At 40.8% G+C, this 21,553-nt stretch overlaps 1 protein-coding gene across 2 annotated transcripts in view; it reads left to right on the top strand.

Moving 5' to 3' along the window:
• LOC150079046 (transcription initiation factor TFIID subunit 4B-like) overlaps positions 1–21,129 on the top strand; it is a 634,753-nt gene extending 613,624 nt beyond the window's left edge. For both annotated transcript variants that reach the window (XM_090382248.1, XM_090382247.1), the window contains one exon: positions 20,816–21,129. In XM_090382248.1, the coding sequence (XP_090238374.1) occupies positions 20,816–20,923 (108 nt within the window). In that variant the 3' untranslated portion in view covers positions 20,924–21,129. The remainder of the gene's footprint in view (positions 1–20,815) is intronic.
• The last annotated feature ends 424 nt before the right edge of the window (positions 21,130–21,553 follow it).

Genomic DNA, 21,553 nt, shown 5'->3' with positions numbered 1-21,553 from the left:
TGCTGAAACACATAAAACCTAAGCAAGTGCATCCAGTTGACATGGGTGGACAGTGCAATGTTGAGTCTGTTTGGTGTGACATAAACATTGGGAAAGAGAAAATGAGAGTAAGAGTATGTTATAGGCGTAATGACTCTGATGAGTACAACGAACAATTGTGCAAAGAAATATAGTTGCCCAGTAAATCAGAATGTCTTGTAATGGGGAATTTTAACTTTCCAGATATTGACTGGAACTTGTGGGTTGGTCACTTGCACGCTAGCAAGACTTTTGTGGATTTATTGGAGGATTGTTTTCTATAGCAACATGTTCAAGGAGCAAACAGAGGGGGTAATACTCTTGATCTGATTATCAACAGTGATGACTCATGGATTAGGAATTTGCAGAAAAAGGAACTTCTAGGTGACAGTGATCACAGTCTACTGATGTGGAATTTACTAAAGGTGTACAACCATCAGAGGTAAAGGAAGGGGTTTTTGTAAAGGTGACTACAGTGGTCTCAGGCAGTTTTTGAATTTTATACAGTGGGATCAACCGATGATGTTAAAAACAGTGAATTCTAAATGGGAGGCCTTCAGGGAATTAATCGTGGACGCTACTAGGCTTTTCATACTAACTAAGAAATACTGTTCAAGATTTAAGCTTAAATAGATCTCAGATGAACTAATGAGGCTCGTGACAGAGAAGAAAAATGGGTGGGATGCATATAAATTAGCAAGTCACACAAAAACCAATATCAGATAAAAGCTAGTCTGTAATGGATGCAAAGAAAAACAATAAAGGCTTCCTTACTTATGCAAACTCTAGAAGAAAGGGTATGAATCAGATTGGTCCACTTGACGTTGATCGTTCGACTGTTGATGATCCTGCTCAGACAGCTGACAAACTGAATGAGTATTTTGTATCTACATTCTGACATGAGAAATTCTGTAAGGAAGGGGAGGACAGAAATTTACTAACCTCTAACAGGGAGCTAAATGATTTTGTAATAACGGAGAGCAAAGTGAAGGAGAAATTGTTGAAGTTATACATAAAAAAGGCACCTGGGCAGAGGGAATCTATCCTGTTAAATTGAAGGAGGCAGCGAGTTAAATAAGCAAACCTTTAGCCATAATTATGAGACATCCTTAGATTCGGGGGAGGTCAACATGGACTGGAAAAGTGCAAATGTATCCCCAATTCACAAAGGGGGTTTCAAAGGGTGATGCAAATAATTATAGATCTGTTGTTGTTGTTGTAATTTGGTTTTTAGGAGCATTAGCAACTAAGGCCATATTGCTCTATGGATATGCGGTGGTCATTCCCTGATCTTTCCGCATCCTCCGTATTTGGTGGCTCATGGGCGCGAACCCCGGTCTAATCAAGTAGCGTGTGCTACGCACTGGTGCTCCTGCCCACCTGGCTACAGAGGTACCTATAGATTTTATCCAGAAGTTAAACTTCTGTTCTGGATAAAATAAAGAGTCACTGGTTAAAGAAGTGATGCAGGATCAACTAGATAAGACTGCAGTAATAGTTCAGATACAGCATGGGTTTGTTAAGGGGAAGTCTTGTCTGACCAATTTGATTGAATAGTATGATGCAGTCACAAAGGAACTGGATGCAAAAAATAATTTTGATATCATATACTTGAATTTCAGGAAAGCTTTTGATACTGTTGCACATGGGAGATAGTTCAGATACAGCATGGGTTTGTTAAGGGGAAGTCTTGTCTGACCAATTTGATTGAATAGTATGATGCAGTCACAAAGGAACTGAATGCAAAAAATAATTTTGATATCATATACTTGAATTTCAGGAAAGCTTTTGATACTGTTGCACATGGGAGACTGCTATACAAATTGGAGTGGTATGGCATTAAAGGTAAGTTACTGCAATGGATAAAGGGATGGTTGAATGGGAGATAGCAGAGTGTGTTAATAAATAAACACTGCTCTGTGTGGACTAATGTTATTATTGGATTCCCCCAGAGTTAGGTATATTTATTATCGATGGAGATATATCAGGCTTAATGTTTGTAGATGATACAAACGTATTTAAAAGATGATGTACCATGTCTCATGATACTACTGTTTCCGATATAATGCCAATGTGATCATGTCCCCCAAAAGGAATGTAAATAATAATCCAAACCAGGGCAAACATGCAAATTACACAATGGACACTGGCAAAAGCAAACTCCCTACCTCACAGAGGAAGAACTAACCAGTAAATTCAGTCTCAACCACTGAGCTACTGTATTGCTTCCTATAGTATGTTCTCCAAATTAGACAATTAAACTTTTATAAATAGCAGAATTTATCTAAGAATAATTACTGCAGATCAATTTTTTGCCTATCTTGCTTCAATTAGAGAGGCAATAAAAAAATACAGAATATCAGTGAGTAGTAATGCACACTAGAAACTAGCAAACAAAAACATTATTCAGTCTGAGAGGAGAGATGAGAACAAGTTACCACATCATATATAAATTTTTGTGGAATGATTATCATCGTTTTCACATGAGTATTTGCAGATAATGACTCACTTTACCAGAATAATGATCTCATTTGCTTCACATATAGGAAAATGGATGCTTGCTTATCCACTAATTTCCTTCAATGAAATCTAGGAAAACAACTTACGTGTTGAAAACAAGGTGCAGGGGATTTCAGAGACTGCTAGGAGTCATTGCAGAACAAGTAAATACATGGGCTGCGTTAGGTTAGCTAAGAATAGGAAAAGTTGCATGTATACTTGCTTGCACACCAATGCTAGAGTTTGGTAAATAAATTTGATGAATTTGAGGTGTTGGTCAAAACATCAAAGGCAGATATTTTTGTGATATCAGAGATGTAGCGTCACACAGATATAAGGAATGCAGAAATGGAATTTGGGGAGTACAATATGCACAGGAAGAATAGACAGGATAGGAAGGGAGAAGAGGTTATGCTATTAATTAAGAAACACATAAAATTTAAGGAAGTGCAGCCAGTTGACATCGCTGAACAGTGCAGTGTCAAGTCAGTTTGGTGTGACATAAGCACTGGGAAACCAAAATTGAGAGTAGGAGTGTGTTATAGGCCTAATGACTCTATATAATAAACAACTGTACAGAGAAATAGTGGGCCAGTAAATCAGTGTGTCTTGGAGGATTTTAATTTCCCAGATATTGACTGGAATTTGTGGGTTGGTCACTCATACACTAGCAAGGCTTTTGTGGAATAATTGGATGATTGTTTTCTACAGCAGCAAGTTCAGGTGGCAAATAGAGGGAGTAATACTCTTAATCTGCTTATCAGTAGTGATTCTTCATGCATTAAGAATCTGCAGATAGTGGAACCACTAGGTGGCAGTGATCACAGTGTGCTGAAGTGGGATTTACTCAAGGAGGTAACTACCATCAGGGGTAAAGGGAAGGGTTTTTGCTTTTTTAAAGGTGATTACAGTGATCTGAGAGAGTATTCAAATTGTATATGGTGGGACCGACTGTTGATATTACCAACAGCAAATTCAAAATGGGAAGCATTCAAAGAATTAATCTTGGAAGCTACTAAGCTTTTCATACCAACTAAGAAATGTTGTTCAAGGTTTATGCCTAAGTGGATGTCAGATGAACTAATGAGACATGTGGCAGAGTAGAAAACTGCATGGGGTAAATATAAACTAACAGGTGACACAGAAGCTTATGATAGATATAAGCTGGTCTGTAACCAACTCACAAAGGAGATTAGGCAGATTATGAGAAATCCTCCTTGGCAAAGGATGCAAATAAAAACAGAAAAGAGTTCTTTACCTATGTAAACTCTAAAACGAAAGGGATGAATCAGATTGGTCAACTGGATATTGATGGTTCAACTGTTGATGATCCTGCTCAGGTGGCTAACAAACTAAATGAGTATTTTGCACTTACATTCACACATGAGGAGTTAATCAGGGAGGGAAATGCCAGAGGTGGATTAAACTTTGGCAGTGAGCTAGATGATTTTGTAATAACTGAGAACAAAGTGGAGGAGAAATTGTTGAAGATAAATATAAGAAAGGCACCTGGGGGAATGGAATCTATCCAGTTATATTAAAGGAGACAGCAAAGGAAGTAAGCAAACCCTTAGCCATAATCATGAGAGATTCCTTGGACTCAGGGGAGGTACCCATGGACTGGAGATGTGCAATTGTGACTCCAATTCACAAAGGTGGACCAAAGGCAAGTAGTTACAGACCTGTTAGTTTAACTTCTGTTCCGAGGAAATTAATGAAGTCACTGGTTAAAGAAGCACTGCAGGATCATCTAGACAAGATTTCAGTTATAGTTCGGACACAACATGAGTTTGTTAAGGGGAAGTCTTGTCTGACCAATTTTATTGGATACTGTGATGTGGTCACAAAGGAGCTGGATGCAAAGAACTTGGATCTTATGAAAGCTTTTGGTACTGTTGCACATGGAAGACTGCTGTACAAATTGGAGCAGTGTGGTATTAAAAGCAAGGTGCTGCTATGGATAAGTGTAAAGTGTGTTTAGGGTCAAGCGGCACCAGGGGGTTCCCCCATCTCTGCATAGTTTACATTACTTTTAAATCTCTGGCCTTCCCAGAGATTTAAAAGTGTATGGATATTGTATGAGTATTGTGTATCATTGTTCTTTTGGCTATTTAGTCGCTAGACCCCTGCTGGAGCCCAACGCTGCCCACACTTGGCTCCATGGAGGCAGACCAGGTATACCAGTATTGAGAAATTATTTACTCTGGCAGGCCCTGCCACCTAGTTTCCTGAGATTTCAGTGACTAGGGCCTATGAAAAAAAAAAATATATATATATATATATAATAAAAAATGGGTGATGGACGCTAGAATCTAGTTAATCGAAAGGGGTTCACGTATGCAGCGAGAATTTGGACATTTTTAAAAATTTTTCATTGTGTGGGTCGTCGCTGGTGATATAGGCAGAGTAGGGAGGGAGACTGAAGACTGGGGGGAAAGACAGAAGTATGGGGACGATAGAGAAGGCGACCCCCAAGGCAGAACAGTGAGGCATGCTCGTGCCCCACCAGAAGAAAAATAGGGGGTGGCAAGGAGAGCAGAGGACAGGAGCACTGTCGCCTCCCCCAACCAGGGAAGGGAATGAAAGTGTTTTGGGCTAGAGTCCAGCACAGGTTGCCAATAGGGCACGTGGCAGCAATTGCTGCTGTTCAGTTCAGTTGTGATGTTTGGGTTTCCGGTCCACTTGGTTGGCTTATGTTTTGTTTTCTCAAAAGTTATTTCAGTCAGTTTCAGGATTAAGTCTGCTTATCTCAGTTCTAGATATGAGACCGAATCGAACCCTGTGTCTCAGTGTGCAATCGGAGGGTTGAAGTTTGCACTTCATCCAACATCATTTCGGGATATCCTCCATTCACTCTTGTCCTAGTGGGTATGTTTTCTCATCAATTTGGGTTTTCTCCTGTTCCTTTCAGTTTTGGTCAGGTAAAGTAAATGTCCTGGTTTGTCGGTTGTTGTGGAAGGCAAGTTCAATTCTTCTTCAGCTGTAGGCATTTTGCCCCTAACAGCTGAATGGTGTGCTCATCTTCTGTGGCCGACTGGGCTAGCCAGGTGGGTATAGTGCCTGCCTGGCAACCCAAAGGTCGCGGGTTCGAATCCCGCCTCGGGCTTGGATCAAAGTACTGCAAAAAACCTTGGGAGGTGCATTATGGCTACAGAAGCCAATGCGCCAACAACTACCAAAAAAAAAAAAAAAAAAACATCTTCTGTGTCCAGGAGATGATGTTCTTGGTTCTTTGATGGTTGCAGCAGAGCTGCAGTCTTAATCAAGCTGTGGGAGGTTTAAGGATAAAGTCAGCCTAGCATCCAAGTTATAAAGTGTTATCTTGTTTTAATTAGTCTGGTCCGTGAATCGCAAGTAGTGTTCTTCTTCTGGAGAACAAGTCTTGGGTAAATCACCAAAGTGCCCTGTATTCCTCCTCTGTGTCTAGGAAATATAGCTCCTGGTCTTGCTGCATATGTCTAATTCTGGTAATTAGGAGGCATCGTAGATCCTCGTAGTATTCGCATCTATGCATCAAATGATGCCAGGTCTCTGCCTCTCCACAGAAGCAGAGAGGGCTATCAACCAGCCCAAAGGCTGTCAGTTTGGCATTAAAAGGGCCATGTCCTGCTATCAGATAGGTTGTGTTTAGTCCTGTGAGGAACCAGGGAGAAGATTGAGGGTACACCCTGTCAATGTCTGGGATGAATTTTCTTGTGACCGTTCCCTTGGTGGAGTGGGCCCATCTACTCTGCCATTCCTGCCGCAGGTGTTTATTCAGCTTGGTTTTCTTATGGTTGTTTGTGGGGTTGGTGGTGTGTCCCACATGGGTAATTTGTACTCCTTTGGAAAGGTAATATATCATCACTGTTCTGGCAGCTTCGAGATCCAGTGGGAGAGCACCCACCAGCACCGGGAGGGCAGGCACAAGTAAGCAAAAGGACAGATCTGTAGATGGTATCAAGCGTTTTTCTGTTGACTGCAGTTGTGGAACCAGATTGGTTAGGCATACATGATTATAGGAAGAAAGGTGGTTTTATAGTAGAGAGTTAGAGTGTGTTTGTTGAGTCCCCAGTCTCTCCTGGTAACTCTGGCGACGAGGGCAGAATAATTCCTTATTTTGCTTCTTATGTGTTTCAAGTGGGGTTGAAATGAGAGGTTGGGGTCCAGGATGAAGCTCAGATATTTGATCTGGGTGTTAAGTTTGAGAGTTGTGTTGCCAATCTTGATCTGTGGCGGTCTTCGGGTTTGTAGTTTTCCTTTCAGGAGCATTGTGCAGGTCTTTGCCGGAGAGATCTTCAAGCAGTGATTTAAGGCCCATTCCTGTAGTATTGTCAAAGCTGGATTTGCAATGGCTTCTAGTTGTGCCCTGGAATCAGCAGTTATTGTCAAAATAAGGTCATCTGCAAAGGCCTGAGTGCGAGCTTCATCCATGGCCAGGAACTCATCCAGAACCATGTTCCACAGGATTGGCCCCAAGACAGATCCATGGGGGCAACCCCTGAAGACAGGTACGTTTTCATTATGCTGTATAGATTCATTGGTATGGACGCTTTCCTGAGTCTTGCGAGGACATTCGGCCACCATATTGTGTTAAACACCCCTGCAAAATCTATTGAGATGACTAGGAAGTATTTCCTGTCATACAGAGCAGCAGCAGCATCCAGAAGGGTCTTTAGTGCATCAGTGGTCGAGGTTCCAGGCTTGAAGCCAAATTGGTTCGGGCTTGAGAGTCCAGCCGCATTGTAGTGGTGTTGAATTCTTTTATGTAGCAACCTCTCTAGAAGCTTGCTTGCCACGGTAAGCAGGGCAATTGGCCGATACGACTGTGGTTTCTTTTGATGATCAACTTTACATTTGCTGTCTTCCAGTCTTCTGGTAAGGTGCCCATAGAAAGACACGTATTGAACAATTGTAGCAGTAATTGTGGTGCGGTTTCGACTGTTTTCTTCACGATTTCTGGTTTCAGGAGATCGAGTCCTGGACACTTATTGTTTCTGATCTGTGCAGCTGTTGTTTGGAGTTCCTCAACAGTGAAGGGTGCCTCCAGTTGCCCCGTGTGGTATTCGTCATTGGCTTTGCAGATCTCATGCTGCTTCAGTGTGTAAGGCTGAACTAGCTCGGGAAAGATTGTGTTCAATATATTTCCTATTGACTCGTCCCACGTTGTGGCCAAAGTACCCTGCGGCGTTATTGTTGATGTGGTGACTTCACCTCTGGGGAGTTTGTTAGTGGTAATTTTGTACACCACTCCCCAGGGATTGTTGTTTCCGGTGGTGGAGACCAGTTGTTCCCAGGCCTTCCGCTTGGATTTTTGAATGAGGTTTGTGTAGCGGTTCCTGGCATTCCTATAGCTTTCCCTCAGGGCTGCGGGCCAGCTACATTGGGATCTTTGAAACTGCTTCCGTCTTGTGATTATGTCTCTTCTCAGCTGTTGGATTTGAGGTGTCCGCCAAGGGACAGCACCAGCCCTCGGATTCTTTCTTTTTATTGCCACTTCAGAAACTGCTGTGATTATCCTTGTGACTTCCCTTTGTAGATCATTGTGTTCCGAATGATCTTTGTAGATCATTCGACAACAACATGGGGTTGTTGTCGAAGGTGTTCATTTGTAGCAGCAGTCAAGTGTTCCTTGAAGAGTTCCCAATCAGCTTTTTTAGTTGCAAACCTATTAGTGGCCTGTTCGATCAGCAGTGATCTGGTTATGGTTCAGAGGATCTGGAATGTAATCACTCTGTGGTCAGAAGTCGTCCAGGAGTCCTGCACGCACCTCCCAGTCAGAGATGTAGCCAGCGATGTTGTTGGTTGCTAGGGTGACATCTATAGTTGCTTCCCACAGGGTATTACAGAAGGTTGGTAGCTGATTTGGTCTCTTGATTGGTACTAGAGGGGAGGTTGCCAGGAAGTCCTCAAGGAGCTGGCCATTTCTTGTCCCCCCTGCGGTCCGGTGTGGTGCTATGCCAGGTCGGGGACCGGCAATTTAAATCGGCACCAATGAGAATCCTCTGGTTGGGCAATGTATCAAGTAGTGTCTGTAGGTACCAGGTTGCAAAGAATATTTTCTCTCCCGGCCTGCAGTATAGTGAAACCACGTAGATAGGCCCCAAGGCTGTAAGTAGGTGGACGCAGGCTGCCCACGGAGTACACAACCATGTGAGCTTCGTTGCTGTTACATTTGGATTGCGCACCAGGACAGCTGCCCAGGGCATGTTGTCTTCCACCTGGATGACCTTGTATGTCACTGGATATCCTCTCACGCTTTAAGTGTGTGTAAGGCTCCTGGAGGATGATGATGTCAGCATTCACTTCGTCCGCCTTAATTCTGAGTCGTTCTGCAACTGCTTTTGATCGTTGGGCATTCTCTTGGAGTATCTTGAGCTTTGTAGAATTAAACAGTTTAGGGCGTGTCCCCATAGTCTATTCTGTTCTTGAATTGACTCTTTATTCTCAAGTATGTTGGGCAGTTAGGGTCTCTTGAGTGTGAGCTAAGCTTGTTAAGCTTGCAGTTGGAGCACTGTGGGTCTTTATCTTTGTTAGAACATGAATTGTATTCATGCCCCTCTCTGCACAATGGCTGCATGTGGCAGTTGTCTGAGAACATGTATGTGAAGTGTGGCCGAACCTGCAGCATTTATAGCACTTTGGCACGGCCGCAAATTCATGGCAGCAGTGGATTCCCCATTCATATACACCCTGGATTGATGTTTTAAAACTTGCCAGGCCATGGGGGCTAACTCCACTATCCAGTTATTACTTGTTCCATTTTTTTGATTTAGTTGCATACTTTGGTTGGACAAGCCTGTGGGGTTCCCATTCTTCTTCAATTCCTTGAAGGTTTCTGGAAGTAATTTCCTCCGTGAATTGTTGTGTCATAATGGCCTTGCTAACATGGAAAATTTTTATTGACAGGCTCTTTCTTATCAGTGGTTCCGCAGTTAACCCTAATATAGAAATCTTGGGGTTGGAGATAATATTTTTTATGTCCTCTTCGGTCTTTGTTTCGATGATAATTCCTATGTTCCTCGTCTTGTGTACTGATTTTACTTTGGTCGTTTTCAGGTCATCCTGTAAGCTAGTCATAATTTTTGTTTTAATTCTTCATTTGTAGATGTTGCATTTTCCTCAGTTGGTCTCAGGACTATGAGGTTTGGGGATTTTAGCAGTGGTTGCCTTATTGGGTGGGATTCCCCTTGACGGCACCACAGTTGTAGTCCTCGACATTTCTTTCCTTTGTGTGTTCCTCAGCGCTTGGGCATAGGTTGGAGCACGCTGTTGCATTTGGTTAGCTCCAACTTCCAGGAACGCTTTGAGCGTCGCGGTAGCCCTTTCGCAGTCCGTGTGGGTCTTCATTAAGATTATTTCTAATTTGGAAAACAATGTTACAATTTGTGCTCTAAGGGCCGCCAACACTCTACTGCCTTGGTCCTTTAGGAGATCCTCCAGTTCAGTTTTTAGGATCAGCTTGTCCAGCCTCACTTTCCTGGGTCCATTCTGGCATCATTGTGAAAAGTCGGAAAATCGGGGTTTCTGGATTAACGAGTTTATTTATGTATAGTCACACAGAGTGTGAGAAAAGACACGAAATGAGGGTCGTCACAAGTTTCTGCAGTTATTTGGCACCACGTAATGTCCAGGCGAATTTTAGGCTAGATCACGGGGGGGGGGGGGGGGGACACCAGAGTGAAAAATGCACTTAGAAGAGTGGTTCTAATTTTCCATTTCCTTGCGGTGGTGGCACAATTTTGATTTCTGCTGAAATTGTGGGACAAAATTAGCTGTTAACAAATAGTGAAATGCAACAGTTAAGGTCAGAGCTGAAGGAGTAGATGTCTTTACTCACTAATCCGTGTGTCAGAGGGGAATGGTACACTTTCCATTGTCACACAAGCCTCCCAAGTCAAGTGCAGGGTATTTGCATGGCAACCACAGTATAATTGCCTCTCTATAGCCCTGCTGTCAGCTGTGGTGACCAGTACGGTCTGGCAACAAAGGATATAGATAGAAAACATAAATAACCTGCAAAGTTCCCAATAAATAAGCAAAAGTTCCTCACTCTGAGATCCACTATAGTAGTTCTTCTAATTAGTACACTTTTCATTAACTAGTAGACACTGTAACCAAATATTCATAAGAGTGGTTCTAATTTTCCATTTCTTTGCGGTGGTGGCACAATTTTGATTTATGCTGAAATTGTGGGACAAAATTAGCCGTTAACAAATAGTGAAATGCAGCAGTTAAGGTCACAGCTGCTGTGACCAGGAGTGCGGAAAACGTGCATCCACTCTGGACAGTGGCCATACTGGCGATCTGCTGCTATGGATAAAGTCAAGTGTAAAGTGTATTCGTGTCTAGCGGCACCGGGGGTTTCCCCCAACTCCGCGTTGCTTTCATTGTAGGTGTAACAGTTCACTGTAAAGGCCAGAGATTTAAAAGTGTATGGATTTTGTAAGTGTAGTGTTGTGTATCGTTGTTCTTCTGGCCATTTAGCCGCTAGACCCCTACTGGGGCCCAACGTTGTCCACACTTAGCCTCGTGGAGGCAGACCAGGTACCCAGTAGTTGATATTTTACTCTGGCAGGCCCTGCCACCTAGTTTCCTGAGATTTCAGTGGCTAGGGCCTTAAAAAAAAAAAAAAAAAAATATATATATATATATAATAATAATAATAAAATAAAATAATCGCTGAGAAAGGTTTAAACCGAAAGAGTTTTGCGTGCGCGGTTTGAATTTGGACATATTTTAATTTTTAACATTGTGTGGGACATGCGCTGGTGTATAGACAGAGTAAGGGAGGGAGACTAAAGACTGGGGGGAAAAGCCAGAAGTATGGGGACAATAGAGTAGGTGTCCCCAAAAGCAGTGGGGCAGGCCCATGCCCCACCAGGAGTAGAAAAGCGGGGAGTGGCAGGGGAGGGAACAGGAACCCGTCTCCCCCTGCCTGGGGATTGGGAATTAAAGGTGAATAGGACTAGGGTGTCCTATTCAGACCGCCATATGGCGTACTGCAAGTAGTTCCTGCATTTATGTCCAGTCCGGGTTTTTTGTCACTTGGTTTGTTTGCCAAAACTCATCTTCGTCGGGTAGTTCCTGTGGCTGTGTCTGACCAGGTTCCTTGTCACTTTGCTATTTCCTTGATCTTTGTAGGGTCCTGTTGGGTCCTTTGACCCATTTGTGGCCTCACGTTGGTCGGGGTTGTCTTCTTCCACTCTCATTTTGATTTCCTCTTGCTCTTTGCAGTCTTGTGGGGTGGTCGATTTTCTTCGAGTATGTAATTTACTTTCATTCATTGTGGATGGCAATTTCTGTTCTTCTTCGGTCGAAGACTTCTCGTGCAAATTTGCTGAAAGCCGCGTAGTATGGATAAAGGGATGGTTGAGTGGGAGAAGACAGAGAGTGGTAATCAATGGACACTGCTTTTCGTGGCCCCAGGCACCAAGAGTTTCTGTGGCCAAGTGATCTGCGACTTCCTAGTGTGGTTTTTCTAGAGTGCCTAAGTTTTTCCTTGTTTTATAAGTCATTTTGTTATTTAGCACTACTTTTTAAAATATAAAAAGAATGCCAGAAAAAGGAAAGTACCTTTTTCTTTACTCTTTATTAGTTTACTAACCATACTAACTCCTACACTTGGCCAAAGCAGTACATATCCTGTCTCCTGCTAGGTTGGTGACTTGGATGGAAAAGCTAATCTCGAGGGCAAAAAGGAGCTGACATGGATAAAGAAAATTATCCAGCATTAGAGCCTTTGAGATCAAATACCACAGTGCTGATCAAGGTAACAAGGTAATGCTCAAAGTAAGCACTTAAAATAAGGCAATTATCAACCAGAGTGTCCAACTCTTCTTATTATCCATACTCAACCAGTAAGCAAACTGTCTCCATTTTTGATACAGAGATTCCTAGAAAATACTGCTGGATAAAGGAACCACTAGGTGGCAGTGATCACAGTGTGCTGAAGTGGGATATACTCAAAGAGCTAACTACCTTCAAGGGTGGCACCTCCGTAGCCAGGTGGGCAGGAGCAGCAGTGGGTAGTACACGCTTCTTGATTAGACTGGGGTTTGAGCCCTTCACCACCAAATACGGAGGATGCGGAAATGTCAGGGAATGACCACCGCATATCTCCGGAGAAATATAGCCTTAGTTGCTAATGCTCGTAAAAACCAAAATATATATATATATATATATATATATATATATATATATATATAACAATAACCATCAAGGTGACTACGGAGGTCTGAGACAGTATTCAAATTCTATAAGTTTGGATCAACTGATGATGTTACCAACAGCAAATTCAAAATGGGAAGCATTCAAAGAATTAATCTTGGAAGCTACTAGGCTTTACATACTAACTAAAAAATATTGTTCACAGTTTAGGCCTAAATGGATGTCAGATGAACTAATGAGACATGTGGCAGAGAAGAAAACTGCATGGGATACATATAAATTAATGGGTGACATGGAAGCCTGCGATAGATATAAGCTGGTCTGTAACAGAGTCACAAAGGAGGTTAGGCAGGCAAAGGCAGATTATGAGAAATCTTTGGCAAAGGCTGCAAAGAGTTCTTATGTAAACTCTAGAAGCAAACCCTTAGCCATAATCATGAGAGCTTCCTTGGACTCAGGGGAAGGTACCCATGGACTGGAGATGTGCAAATGCGACCCCCAATTCACAAAGGAGAATCGAAGGGTGACACAAGTAATTATAGACCTGTTAGTTTAACTTCTGTGTAGTCGAGTGGTCAAGAGCTGGGGTGCAGTAGCACGCGCTCTTTGAGTAGACCAGGGTTCAAGCCCTGACTGCTAAATACGGTCGATCTGCCAACCCGCACTGGACCAGCATGGCAGATTATGGTCCATTTCCCTCAGCATGAATTGTTGAGGAGGCTTCCATCCTGCAGTTGGTTGATAATGACTGCAGTTTAACTTCTGTTCCAGGGAAATTAATAGTGGTACTGGTTAAAGAATCACTGCAGGATCATCTAGACAAGACTTCAGTTATAGCTCGGGCACAGCATGGGTTTGTTAAGGGGAAGTCTTGTCTGACAAATTTGATTGGAAACTATGATGTGATCACAAAGCAACTGGATGCAGGGAATAACTTTGATTTCATATATTTGGATCTTAGAAAGGCTTTTGATACTGTTTGCACATTAGCATTAGCATTAGAAGAGGCATTTGATGCAAGAAAGCAAGCTTATGCAGCATCAGCCAAAAAAAAAAAATAAAAAATAAAAAAATAAAGTAAAATAAATAAATAAAAAATAACCACTTCCACTTTACCCCTCTGTTCGTTCAAAATACCTGTCCAGCTGAGCCTTAAACTTATTTAGGCTATCAACTTCCACGACAAGGGATGGAAGTCTGTTCCACCTACTAACCACCCGCTGGCTAAAGGCAAATTTCCGCACATCTATCCTACATCTGCCTTTCCTCAGTTTGAATTTATGCCCTCTCGGGGGATTATTCTGAGCAAGAGGAAGAATCCCATCAGCATTGAGCATGCTCAAACCATTCAAGGCTTTGTACATCTCTATCAGATCACCTCGCTGGTGCCTAGTCTCCAGACACTGTAATTCACAAAACTTAAGCCTTTCTTCGTAAGAGCACCCCTTTGTTCCATTCACTAATCTTGTTGCCCTTCTCTGTACTCGTTCCAGCAGCTCTACATCCTTCTTGAAATGAGGCCTCCAGGCCTGTATACAGTACTCTAGGTGTGGCCTGACCATTGCCTTATACAAGGGAATAATCACCTCCTTATCCCTGCTAGAAAAATTCCTATATATCATTGACAATACACCATGAGCTACTCTTGCAGCCTGTCTGCACTGCTCAGAGAACTTCATATCTGCCTGCACAACCACCCCCAGGTCCCTTTCATTCTCTACCACTGTCAGTGTAGTACCACAGAGTTGATACGTTGCTCTGGGGTTGCTGTTTCCCATATGTAGTATTTTACATTTGTCAATGTTAAACTTCATTTGCCACCTCGAAGCCCATCTGCTCAGCCTTTCCAAATCCTGTTGCAGCAGCATAGTGTCAGTAGTGTCCTTGACAACCCTGCCAACCTTCGTATCGTCTGCAAACTTGGACATTAAGCTTGATCTACCATCAATATCATTTATAAATACAGAAAACAATAAAGGATCCAATACTGAACCCTGAGGGACTCCACTAATAACATTAGTCCACGATGAGCAGTGTCCATTGATTACCACTCTCTGTCTTCTCCCCCTCAACCACCCCTTTATCCATAGCAGCAATTTGAAGACTGGAAGCACATGGAAGACTGCTGCACAAATTGGAGCAGTGTGACATTGGAGGCAAATTGCTGCTAGGAATAAAGGGGTGGTTGAGTGGGAGAAGACAGAATGGTAATCAATGGACACTGCTCTTCGTGTACAAATGTTATTAGTGGAGTGAACTTCAGGGTTCAGTGTTGGGTCCATTGTTGTTTTCTCTATTTAAAATGATACTGATGATGGCATATCAGGCTTAATATCCAAGTTTACAGATGATACGAAGGTTGGCAGGGTTGTTAATGACTGGCACTAATGACAGTATGCTGCTGCAATAGGATCTATAAAAGTTGAGCAGATGGGCTGAGAGGTGGCAGATGAAGTTTAACATTGAAAAATGTAAAGTACTACATATGGGAGGCAGTAACCCCAGAGTAACATATCAACTCTGTGGTACTACACTGATACTGACACTGGTAGAGAATGAAAAGGACCTGGAAGTCTGATATGAAGTTTTCTGCGCAGTGCAGATGGTCTGGAAGAGTAGCTCATGGTGTCTTGTCAATGATAAGCAGGAATTTTTCTAGCAGGGATAAGAAGGTGATTATCCTCTTGTATATGGTGATGGTCAGGCCACACCTTGAGTACTGTATACAGGTCTGGAGGCCTCATTTTAAGAAGGATGTAGAGCTGTTGGAACGAGTACAGAGAAGGGCAACAAGATTAGTGAATCTAACGAAAGGTTGCTCTTACGAAGAAAGGCTTAAGTTTTGCAGATTAGAGTGTTTGGAGACTAGGCACCTGCTAGGTGATCTGATTGAGCGTATAAAGCCTTGGATGTTTGGGCATGCTCAGTGCTGATGGAATTCTTTCTCATGCTCAGAATAATCACCTGAGAGGACATAAATTCAAATTTAGGAAAAACAGGTGTAGGAAAGATGTGCAGAAGCTTGCCTTTAGCCAGCGGGTCGTTGATTGGTTGAACAGACGTCCATCTTTTGTTGTGGAAGTTGATAGCCTAAATAAATTTAAGGCTGAGCTGGACAGGTATTTGGAATGAAAGGGGTGAAATCGGAGCTTTTTTTTTTTTTTTTTTTTTTTTGGCTGATGCTGCATAAGCTTCCATTCTTGCACCATATGCCTCTACTAATGCTAATCACCTAAAATGGTCAAAAGGTTTGGGGATTTACCTGTTGAGACGACACAATCTAAACATTCAATACTGTTGTTAAAGCTTACAACTTTTGGGGGAATTCCTGTTAAAATGTTCTTGTTTATGCTCCGGCATGACCACCAGATCAGTGGAGTTTACAATAAATCAATCAATATAAGTGTTAATCATATTTAGCATTCATGGGCTTCAACCCCAGTCCACGCAAGGGGCGTGTGCCACTGCGGATGGTAATCTCATTCCAACCTGTAGTATGATACTCACTTTCTATATTACAAATCCAATTTGCTGTTATTAATGCCAGAAATTCGGACACTCTCAGACGTGTCCCTGGTGGTATATTTGATATTATGTTAAAACACTTGAATGATACTGCTTTACAAACTCTTCTAATATTTTTTAACAGAATTTTTTAGGAACTTGTTTATCCTTGCTCTTGGAGACATTCATTTGTATTAGCCATCTCTAAGCCATGAAAATTCTTCTCTAATCCAGTTAATTATGGTCCAATTTCCCTAAACTAGTTGTTTAGGGAAAATGCTGGAGAAAATGGTTCTCAAGTGCCTTACCTGGTTTCTAGAGTAACATAAAAACTTACATTAAAATCAGTATAGCTTTCAGCAAAATAGATCTGCATTAGATATGATGACTAAAGCAGAATCCAACATCAGAAATGACCACCTAGTTATGGTAAGTCTGGATTTAGAAAAGACCTTTGGTACAACATTGCGTTTCAGTATTCTACGAGATCTTCACACCTTTGGATTAAGAGGCAGGCTTCCCTTGTTTATTCAGAGCTTTCTCCGGGGCAGAACCTTTCAAGTTAGCCATCTAAATGTTCAGTGGACTCAAATAAGAAAGGCCAGATGGGTGGAAAGGGAAAGGTCCACCTTTTATCACAACAAACCTAACGACAATAAGCCAATTGGGATAAGATTGTTACAGATAACACAATGCTGGAGACATAGGTAATGTCTTTCAGGAAACAAGCACACATGACCCTCCATGGTCTGATTATCCACCGCTCTGTTATTTCTCATTCCATCAATGGGGTTAAAAGCAAGCAGCAGATCTCACCATCAGGAAACTCCATGCTGTACATGCAGCTAACAATTCTCGGTGTTTTCCAATATATACCGATGGCTCAAAAACAAGAACGACAGCGGGCGCAGCGGCGGTTTCTTCTATGTGTTTTTAGTTGTGCATCGCTTCCAAAAGAATGCAGCATCTATTCTGCCGAACTGTGGGCAATTAAAATAGATCACGTGATTAAACTGCTCAGTAAGCTAGCTATCTTCTCTGAGTGCAATAACATTACAAGCTGTTAACCAATCTGTTACTTTCTGTTAGATACCAAGTCATGTAGGGATCAAAGGAAATGAATATGCAGATCAAGCGGCTAATCATCCAATCACTGCAAGCTCTCCTAACGACCAAGTGCCGTATAAAGATTACAAATCAGTCTTAAAAAACATGTGCGAAGAATAATGGTTGCAAATCTGGCAGGCTCAGGGCAGCAATAAGCTGCTGCAATTTAAACAGGTCCCTGTTTAAATTGCAGCAGCGAATATTTGATGACCACACAGTTGTGGGCATCAAATATTCGATCAAATAGGCAAGAGGAGGTGATCCTGGCTAGCATATTTATCTACTCATTGGGAAAGGTCTGCCTATTTGTACATGTTGTCAGTGTACAAATAGGCAGTTTCACCGTAAGTGTACAAATACACTTACGGTGAAACATATTCTAATAAATTGCACCCATTATAATAATTATCGAAACTCAATTTTCACATTGTTCGCTTTCACATCTGCAAGAAGCTTTAACATTACCTCATCCTGATTGGAGACAATGCAAAACTAGCAGAGTTCTTTGTTTTCTTGAAGCAGACAGGATTATTTAACTGGTAATTGCACTACAGAATAGAATCAGGGACAATATGGCCTTAGTAGCCCTTGTGCCAGTAAACAACATATCAACTAATCAACCAACTGCTCTTCGTGAACTAATGTTATTAGTGGAATCACCCAGAGTTCACTGTTGGGTCCATTGTTGTTTTCTGTACAGGCAACCCCCGTATAACATGGTAATTCTACAACACAGTTTCGCTCTACCACAATTGATAAATTGCGGCAATCCTCGCACAACACGGTACTTATATTAACACGGTTTGAGAATTGCGGGAAATCTCACATAACATGGTATTTTTGTGCTGATAAAACCCTGCTAGTATGTTAGATGTAATTTTCAACATTTCCATTCCTTTTTATGAATCAATGCTATCGCCTTCGTGATATTTTTCTAAAGAACATTTCTGGAGGTCACTACCATAAGACAATAAAAACAATTTGCAGTTTCCGGTTTATTGGTCTTTACTGACCCCGGGGGCTCACATCTGGTGAGTATGGGCTTGGCAAATCCAGGGTCCTGAGCTGGATATCATCATTCTTCTCTTTCTTGGTGATGCCTTTCTACTTCTCTCTCTCTCTCTCTCTCTCTCTCTCTCTCTCTCTCTCTCTCTCTCTCTCTCACACACACACACACACCTCAGGAATTTATTTTTTTTGGCTGGTGCAGCATAAGCCTCAGGCTTCCTTGTACCATGTGGCTAATAATAATAATAATAGTAATCAATTATAAACAGGTAGCTAACTCGATCTTCTTGCATTTGCTATAGTACCAATAGCTGGAATTCTGTAGGTTTTCATGCTATTATGGTGAAATGTGTTTCCCCTTCCACAAAATATTCAATATTAAAAACAAATAAATTTTCAGAAACTCATTACTTGTATCTCACTTGTTCGTATTGTGTTCTTTATTATTAATTGCTTATCGTTTTTACTATTTTACATTTTACAACCAAAAAGGGGGGAAAAAAAGTTAGTGTACAGAAATATCAATTAGTATGTACATATTACAGTATGTATTAATTAAGCTATGTATGTAAGCGTAAATTTATTTTTATTTTGCTAACTGGAAAACATTCTTCCGATTTTCACGCATCATTTAAAGCGGGGATCTATTGTATTTTGTTGGGAGATCTGTGGGTTAGGTTCTGTGCAATTGAACTTGTGCTTGTTTGAGACCATAAAAAATTGTGACTTCGAAGCCTGCAGTTCATGAGCAAAAGGTACACAAAATTTAGATGCTGCAGAAGATATTGTCCTTGGCAGCGATGAAGAAGAAGAAAATTAAATGAATGTACATTATCTGACATATGAGTAGGTATCACAGTTTCTAAGATAAGACATTTGTTCAGTTATTGCTATTTAAGTTACTACTGTTATAAAAATAAAGTTAAAATATTAAATTATTACTACTATAAAAATTAAGTTTCTGACACATAAAAAAAATGGCATATTTTTGTTAGCATTTGGAACATAACCCCCTTTTTGTACTGGTTCTTAGTCCTGTATAACAGTTTCGCATTACACAAGATTTTGTAGGAACGAAACTACCATGTTATACAAGGGTTACCTGTATTTAGTAATGATATTGATGAAGGTGTATCAGGCTTAATGTCTAAATTTGCAATACGAAGTTTGGCAGGGTTGTTAATGACACCAATGACAGTACACTACTGCAACAGAGTCTAGAAAAGTTGAGCAGATGGCCTGAGAGATGGCAACTGAAGTTTAACATTGACAAATGTAAAATACTGCATATGGGTAGCAGTAACCCCAGAGTAACGTATCAACTGTGTGGTTCTACACTCAGGGTGATAGAGAATGAAAAGGACCTGGGGGTAATTTGCAGTCAGATATAAGTTTTCTGAGCAGTGAAGATGGTCTGCAAGAGTGGCTCATGGTGTCTTGTTAATGATATACAGGAATTTTTCTAGCAGGGATAAGGAGGTGATTATCCCCTTGTATAAGGCAATGATCAGGCCACACCTTGAGTACTGTATACAGGTCTGGAGGCCTCATTTTATGAAAGATGGTAAGCAGCTGGAACGAGTACAGAGAAGGGCAACAAGATTAGTGAATGAAACAATGGGTTGCTCTTACGAAGAAAAGCTTAAGTTTTGCAAATTACAGTGTCTGGAGACTAGGCAACTGTGAGCTGATCTGATTGAGGTGTATACGGCCTTGAATGGTTTGAGCAAGCTCAATGCTGATGGGATTCTTCTTGCCCAGATTAATCGCCTGAGGGGACATAAATTCAAATTGAGGAAAGACAGTTGTAGAATAGATGTGCGGATGTGCCTTTAGCCAGTGGGTGGTTGATTGCTGGAACAAACTTCCATCTGTCGTAAATGTTGACAGCTTAAATAAATTCAAGGCAGAACTAGACAAACATTTGGAACGAATGGATGGGTGAAATGGGAAGGGTGAATTTTTTTTTTTTTTTTTGGCTGATGCTATATAAGCTTGCTTTCTTGCATCATATGCCTCTACTAATGCTAATACTAATGTGCTCAGTCTGATTGTTATTAATCAAAGATAGAGTTAACTGTATCTTTGATTAATCATATTTAGATAGATGGAGTTAACTAGCCAACTATCTGTAACTGGGTAAAATGTATTAAAGGAAACACTTATAGCTGTTGCACATCAATTGCAGTTTTATAAATATATTTACTATAGTATTTCACTAGTAGTTAGGAGATTTTAGAAGATCAGAGGCAGATTTGTAGTTACAAGTGAGCTCCTGAAATTTTTTTTTATGGGACCCACAGTTTTTTAAACAAGGTAAGTTGAATCACTTATCTTCTCAACCCATACATTGTACTAGAAAAAAATAATCCAACTAAACTTTGTTTTGGAGTATTGTTAAAAAAAAAAAAAAAGTGTACTTTCTTGAATTGCTGCATAGTATTCAACAATAAATATTCATTTTGATTTGCTAACTATGTATTGTATATATAAGTAACTGATTTCAAATCACGTTTTTTTTTGTTTTCAGATAAGGCCACGAGTAAAACGGGTTAATTTAAAAGACTTGCTTTTCTTGATGGAACAAGAGAAAGAAACTGTTCGAACACCTTTGTTATATAAATCTTACATGAAGTGACAGAGCTTTAATTATAATTTTTCCCATGAAATGCAGTGCTTGATTATTGCTCATAGAAATGCAGTAATATTGCTGTATCTCTTGATTTATGTGAAGACAAAACTAGTGATTATACTCCATCCGCAAAACTGTCCAGAAAGGAACCAGTTTCTGTACCCCACCCTTTTTTTGTTCATCTTTTTATAGTCAGTTGCAAAGCTGTAGCATTCTCTTTAGCAAAGATTCACCTTTAGGAATGGTATAAATTTATTATGGTGCTTTAATCAACTGCTTCCAGAAGAAGTGGCATTTTAAAGCCATTATCAATTATTTTGTATTTGAAGCATAACGAAAATTTTGTAATATTGTCTAAATGTATATACAAACATTGTATAAATTATATATGATACATACATACAGAAGTATGTGTGTTGTATGTATACAAATACATACAAATGTATTTGTATGCTTTGTGTATATATCCATGTATATATACACACATATGTGTGTGTTATGTCTGTATGTACATAGTGAAGAGTCCGATTGGCCTAAATAAATTATGAAAACTTATTTAAAAAAAAAATTAAGTTGACTTATTTCTTGCTTTCTTCAAGAACATAAAAATATTTTTGTTAGATGTACTGAAATTTT

The sequence above is a fragment of the Mastigoproctus giganteus genome, chromosome 10 (genome assembly GCF_048544385.1).
Source record: "Mastigoproctus giganteus isolate SK-2022 chromosome 10, ASM4854438v1, whole genome shotgun sequence".
NCBI classification, from domain to species: domain Eukaryota; kingdom Metazoa; phylum Arthropoda; class Arachnida; order Uropygi; family Thelyphonidae; genus Mastigoproctus; species Mastigoproctus giganteus.
This window is presented reverse-complemented; position numbering and strand designations above follow the sequence as displayed.